Raw genomic sequence first — 6423 nt, forward strand, 5'->3', positions numbered from 1 at the left:
TATTGTAACCAGTTGTTTTAAAGGAGGACAGTTGTTAAAATGACAGATGTGGGGCATTTCGTGAAATTGTACTTCAGTATGGTTTCATAAACAAAGACATGCTGATGTGCCAGAATATGAAGTATCACATTGTCATAACTATCAAAACTGTAAAAAGAATATGTTGCTTTTCTGCAGAAAGAACCAGCCTCATAAATTTATGACTTTATCCTTTTTCCTCAGTGGGGCCCTAGTACTCTGTCATATAAACAAATACACATTCCATATGAATATAAAAACACAATGTGTAACATTATGTTCCTTTATTGAATAAGGACAAAACAAAGCAGGTAAACTATCAGCTCCTTTCGAAACTGAAGTCACAGTGACTCTACAAGATGGAAAGCACAGAATCAAAGCATATTATACAAAATGATACATACACATTCAAAGGTCTGTATATAACACACCCTGCATGTCTGCACACTAAAATAAATGCAGGACAAATCCATACACATCAACTGAACAGACAAATGAATGGATGCAGTAGCCTCCCTGCAGCCTTGTATTACACACAGTATACCGCACAAACATCATAAGAGGCCAAATTCGTAAAAAAACCAACCCAAAAATAACCCTATTTCCTCTGCCACAGCAGGACATTATTTTACCTAAATTGAAAGCACACATACTAACTAAAATAATTCAACACATATTGGTCCCTCAGCAGCCGACCACTGTCGTCATCAGGGAAGATTGCCGGATTGTCCCAGTCCATGGCTGGTGGCACTCTGGGGGCCCTCTCCTTCCTCAGGCAGGCCACATTGTGGAGGACAGCACAAGCCACAGTAATATCACATGCCCTAACAGGGTTGACCCTTAATTTGTGAAGGCAGTGAAAGCGTGCCTTCAGGAGGCCAAAGGTCATTTCAACTCTGGCCCTGGTCCTGGCATGGGCATGGTTGTAGGCCTGCTGTGCTTCCTGGGGGTCTGTGAAAGGTGTCAGGAGAAAAGGCTGGCAGCCATACCCCCTGTCTCCCAGCAACACACCAGAGAATTCACCTGTCAACACAAAATCTCATCATTACTACCTCATAAACACAGTGATATTCTTGACACAGCCATGATGGTTATAAATAGGGGTTGTGTGGCTTACCTTGTGATAGGCACTGATAGATTTCAGAGGCCCGAAAGATTCTGGAGTCATGGACTGAGCCAGGCCATTTTGCCACAACATTGCTGATCACACAGTCAGCATTGCAGACCATCTGAAATCATAAGATGAGGAATATTACACCAATCAGTGCACATCATTGGCAATGCAGAGTGTTCGTCAATGGACAATATCAAAAAGTTATCGTAGAAAAGGTTTCAGTCGTAGTCATCTGGACACTGTTTTCAGAATCAAGACGTTTCGGCTCCCATCCGGAAGTCATTCTCAATTGTGAAAAAATTGGACGGGAACTGGAAATTTAAACTACTCTGAGTTACATAAGCCCTGCCCTCAGGAAGGAATCTGCCTGAGTATCTGTAAATAGCTAGTTTCACCTGAAACTGACCTAATAGTTTCAAGATGGCCCAGTAATCAGTAATCAGGCCTATTGTTCTCTGGCTGCATCTACTTCATCACTGCTAAGTGCCTGATTAGCATGTGATAGGCGTGACCAAGGTGATAATACACTCTGATAGACTTTGGGCAGATTAAATCTCAGACCACCATTTCTGTTCAAAGAGGGGTTCTCTTTCTTCACAAAAATGGCTTCCTTGACGCCCCGTTCAAACCAACTCTTCTCTCTACTAAGAATCTTCACCTCGCTGTCTTCAAATGTGTGGTTTGTAGCTTTTAAATGCAAATGCACGGCGCTCTGTAATCCTGAGTTAGCGTGTCGTCTGTGCTGATAAAGTCTTTTGTGAAGTGGCTGTTTGGAATGGAGACACCGTTCCTTCTTGGTTCAACCAAGAAGGAACGGTGTCTCCATTCCTTATGTGTCTGGACTGTCTGAAAAACTACAAAGGATCTTTAGACAGCACGATGTTCCTGTCTTCTTTAAACCAGGCAACACTTTAAGACAGAAACTCGTTCACCCTAAGGACAGGTTACCCACACAGAAACAGAGCAATGTTGTCTACTCCATTCAGTGCAGTGAGGAAAACTGCAAAGAACGGTACATAGGCGAAACCAAACAGCCACTTCACAAAAGACTTTATCAGCACAGACGACACGCTAACTCAGGATTACAGAGCGCCGTGCATTTGCATTTAAAAGCTACAAACCACACATTTGAAGACAGCGAGGTGAAGATTCTTAGTAGAGAGAAGAGTTGGTTTGAACGGGGGCGTCAAGGAAGCCATTTTTGTGAAGAAAGAGAACCCTCTTTGAACAGAAATGGTGGTCTGAGATTTAATCTGCCCAAAGTCTATCAGAGTGTATTATCACCTTGGTCACGCCTATCACATGCTAATCAGGCACTTAGCAGTGATGAAGTAGATGCAGCCAGAGAACAATAGGCCTGATTACTGATTACTGGGCCATCTTGAAACTATTAGGTCAGTTTCAGGTGAAACTAGCTATTTACAGATACTCAGGCAGATTCCTTCCTGAGGGCAGGGCTTATGTAACTCAGTAGTTTAAATTTCCAGTTCCCGTCCAATTTTTTCACAATTGAGAATGACTTCCGGATGGGAGCCGAAACGTCTTGATTCTGAAAACAGTGTCCAGATGACTACGACTGAAACCTTTTCTACGATAGAACACTCCTGGACGAATGAGGGACTACACCGTCTTATCAAAAAGTTATGTTCACCTGAACATTAATGCTGTGAAAGGATTTCCTATTCACAAAATCGGCCTCATGGGCACCTGAGGGGGCTTTTATCCTTATGTGTGTGCAGTCCACTGCACCAATGACATTGGGGAAACCTGTCACACAAAGTAATGAGTATCCTACTATGTGTTAACAGTTGTCCTGTAATTTGTAGATCCTCTTACCTGCAATCCTATAGAACTCCTCTTTCATGTCACAGAGTCTTCTGTGGCCAGGGAAGGAGATGAAGACATCTGCTAATGCTTTGATAGCCAGACACACACTCCTTATTGTGCGGCAAATTGTGGCCTTGTTCAGCTGTTCTGCATCCCCACTGAGTACAGGAAGGCTCCACTAGCAAAAAGCGCAAGGCCACACAAACCATTTGCTCCACACTCAGTGCATGGCTCCGTGCAGTGCGGTGCTTAATCCTGGGACCCAGTAGTCTGCATAGATACCTGATGCCATCTGCAGAAAACCTGTATCTTTCATATAGATGGTCATCAGGGAAGGCCAGTGGGTCCAACCGGTCCCTGAAGACCCTTTCTCGCCTGAAGGCTCTCCTCAGCACAAGTGCTTCTTCATCCACCACATCTCGCAAGAATGGGCATGCCATTGTCAGAGCAGAAAGGAACACACAATTTTGGGCCTTCATATAGGCTAGTGGCCACACCTGGTGCTGGGGGTGGGCAAAAGAGGCCGGTGCCTTATAACGATGACTTGGTTGTACTGATTGCTGTGAAAATAAAATATACCTTAGAAAGATGCCACCGTCCTGTGTGCTCACAATAAGAGCTCATATGTCATGGCTCACTTGACTTTACGAGAATATACCTAATTTTTATTTTGAGCTGTGTCATCTTCTTGGAGCTGGGGGAGGAAAGAAAAATAATGATTAATACATTTGTGTTACAGTTAGCATACAGTGTACATTGAAGGCATATCTCACCTCCCTCTCAAGTTTTTTTATTTCAAGGTCCAGTTTCCTAATTGTCCTCTTTTTTATTTCGGACTCCAGTGCAAGATTTTCTATCTTTTTCTTCTTGTACTGAATGTCTATGTCTGCCAGTTCTATTTGGCGCCGGAGGTGGTTGCCATACAACTTTCTGATAGCTTGTGAGCTCTGTGAACACAATACAATTAGCGCAGCTGGAATTTGGCAGGATGTGGTGTCCTTTTATTAATACGCACTATGTTGCCAGGCTGGTTTTCCCACTGTATAGCATCTGGGTCCTGTAAAAGAAATTAGATTTTTTGATTTTGATGAGGACTCCTCACCATTGTAGAGTAAATAGTACTTTCACAGTCTTAACATGATACCTCATGCCTTCTGGAATCCACAGAGATGGTCTCCTCCTCATCATCGTCTCCATCATGTGCTGTTGCTGCTGCACTGGGGCTTTCACCCTATCACATTTAATCGGATTCATATTGAAGCTAGTAGACAAGACATGCCAGGCCTACAGTATGCCTTTGATGGAGTACTCACTGGATCAGCATCGTCTGGTGCTTGTGCTGGTGGCTCTAACAGGAACACAGTGCTTCCAGACACTGCAAGGCAATAGGTAAACCAAAGTCAGACAGTCCAAATTGATTCAATATGAATGTGGTTGTATTCCATGTAGAGATGGAAGGACATACCTTGAATGAAGCGGGTGGCATCTTGGGAGGAACCTATGCTCGTCTCTTTCCCCCCAGGGATCCCCTCTAAGACGGGCCTGCCTTTATTTAGCTCCAAGGCCATGTCCTCTGCTGGGGTAAGGTCAGCCTTTGGTGACCCACCACCCGTGCCTTGTCTGTGGGTATTCTTTTTCACTGCTAAAACAGTACAGACAATGTGTGAGCAGGCACCTTCTGGGTACAATATATGCTTGTGCTTTGTTAAATATTAGTCAGGGACCATACCATTCTGCAGAATGTTCTTGTATTTGATTTTGACCTGCTGCCATGTCCGTTTTGGCCCGTTCATGTTTAATCTACATCACACGCACACACACACACACATTCTTTATCACAAGAACATTTAATGGAGTCACACTGACAAAAATGACTTGGTATTTTTGTATTGTTTTCAGTAAAATATATATAAAAAAAAAAAAAAACACTAAAGATGTATTTTCTTGATTTTCTAAATGACCTAGCAAAATAAGTATAGGTTTAGACCAAAAATATAAACTTCAAGTAAATGTGTGCTTAAAACAAGCAAAAAATTTAAATATCTGTCAATATAATAAGAAAAATTCTCTTGAAATAAGTTTACTTTTTCCATAAACACTTACTTTTAGAAAAGTTCTCTTGTTTCACTGGCAGAGTTTTTTGCTTATTTTCCTAGGTTATTTTGCTCTAGAAAATATTTAAGATTTTTTTTAGATATTTTTTTTTGACTGAAAACAAGACAAAAATACTAAGTAAGAAAGACATTTTTGCAGTGCAGTGAGCAACCAACCTTGGGTCCTTTGAAAGGCGCTATATAAATTAAAGTGATTATTATTATAGCTCATCTATGTATTCAAGAAAATTTTATTTATATAGCACTTTTCACAATTGTTTCATTCTGTCAAAGCTGCTTTACATTAATAGAAGCAGGGGAAACACAAAAAAACCGGTGGACAACATAATAAGCAGAGTACAACGGCTAAGATTAAACCGTACTGAGCGTAGTAACGTAAAATAATAATGTAAGGCTTTAATAATAATATATCATAGCTTTATACAGTGTGATGGAGTTACGTTACACAATTTCACTCATATATGCAGTGCATTTCAATAAAAATTTAACCGTTTCATAATTACAGTACAACTGCGTTTTTGGAGATGTGAATTAAATATTTGATTTGTAATTGTGATGTTTCAGCGGAGCGGTGAGTGTGTAATTGTGCACTACTTACGCATTCAGGCGGTCTGCAATACTTTGCCACGCTTTTTCTCTTTGCTTTATCACTGTGGCGGTGTTGCCTTTCTTCTTAATTATATCTTTTACCTCCTCGTATGCCTCCATGAGGATTTGTGCTTCCGACGGGGAAAAGTACGCGGCTCTAGTTGCCATGGTAAATCAGTTAATCTGTGATCTGTGGCGGGGTCTATTTGAGTGAGCCGTGAGCGCGCACCTATCCAGGATTGGTTTCACCTGGCTTAATGAATCCGTGTCTGCTCATCCTGGCTTGGTCTTTGTGCAACCAATTAAGCCTGGACGCACATGTTTTGGCTTTATTGAGCTCAGCTGAGTCATTTATCCCGGATGTCTTAATTCTACTTTTGTGCAACAGGACACAGCTCTGCAGAGGTGTTTTTATGTGACACTGTGCCATAAAGCATTAAACCTGCATTCTTTCTAATGGCCAGCAGGGGGTGACTCCACTAGTTGCAACAAGAAGACCCTACTTCTCACTTGATTTATTACCACAGTAAACATTTTCCTATTGAGTTTATGGTCTCAATTGCTAGTTTCAAGTCTTCTTCAATACAGCACGATGTACATTTGGTAAATTATGGTCCCATTTAGAGTAAAATAGATGATAAAGCAGGGTATCCTTTGGGGCGTGGCTACCTTGTGATTGACAAGTCACTAGTACGGCGACCAGGATAGAGGTGTAGCAATGCGTATCCATGGCACTGTGTACATTTAAATAGCCATGAACTT

The 6423-nt window shown here is 41.7% G+C and overlaps 2 protein-coding genes across 5 annotated transcripts; both read right to left on the minus strand.

Annotated features, from left to right (window-relative positions):
- Positions 1–287: 287 nt before the first annotated feature.
- LOC122882116 (putative nuclease HARBI1) lies at positions 288–3468 on the minus strand. The gene is given in 6 exon segments (XM_044209162.1): positions 288–1041; positions 1136–1247; positions 2784–2899; positions 2969–3118; positions 3121–3147; positions 3150–3468. Coding segments are annotated over 6 exon segments (1065 nt in total). The 5' UTR covers positions 3439–3468; the 3' UTR covers positions 288–670.
- Positions 3465–6056, minus strand: LOC122882118. 4 transcript variants are annotated; one of them, XM_044209164.1, is made up of 9 exons: positions 5672–6056; positions 4689–4759; positions 4425–4601; positions 4273–4334; positions 4104–4190; positions 3975–4016; positions 3733–3906; positions 3618–3653; positions 3465–3519 (listed from the first exon to the last, which is right to left on the minus strand). In XM_044209164.1, exons 1-8 carry the CDS (start codon positions 5827–5829, stop codon positions 3618–3620), a joined length of 807 nt encoding a protein of 268 aa, XP_044065099.1. In that variant the 5' UTR covers positions 5830–6056; the 3' UTR covers positions 3465–3519. The 4 variants fall into 4 exon arrangements, 3 of the variants coding, with proteins under 3 accessions (XP_044065099.1, XP_044065100.1, XP_044065098.1); XR_006379285.1 differs by having other exon boundaries at positions 3618–3906; XM_044209165.1 differs by lacking the exon at positions 3733–3906 and having other exon boundaries at positions 3466–3519.
- Positions 6057–6423: the final 367 nt, after the last annotated feature.

The sequence above is a fragment of the Siniperca chuatsi genome, linkage group LG9 (assembly GCF_020085105.1).
Source record: "Siniperca chuatsi isolate FFG_IHB_CAS linkage group LG9, ASM2008510v1, whole genome shotgun sequence".
NCBI lineage: Eukaryota > Metazoa > Chordata > Actinopteri > Centrarchiformes > Sinipercidae > Siniperca > Siniperca chuatsi.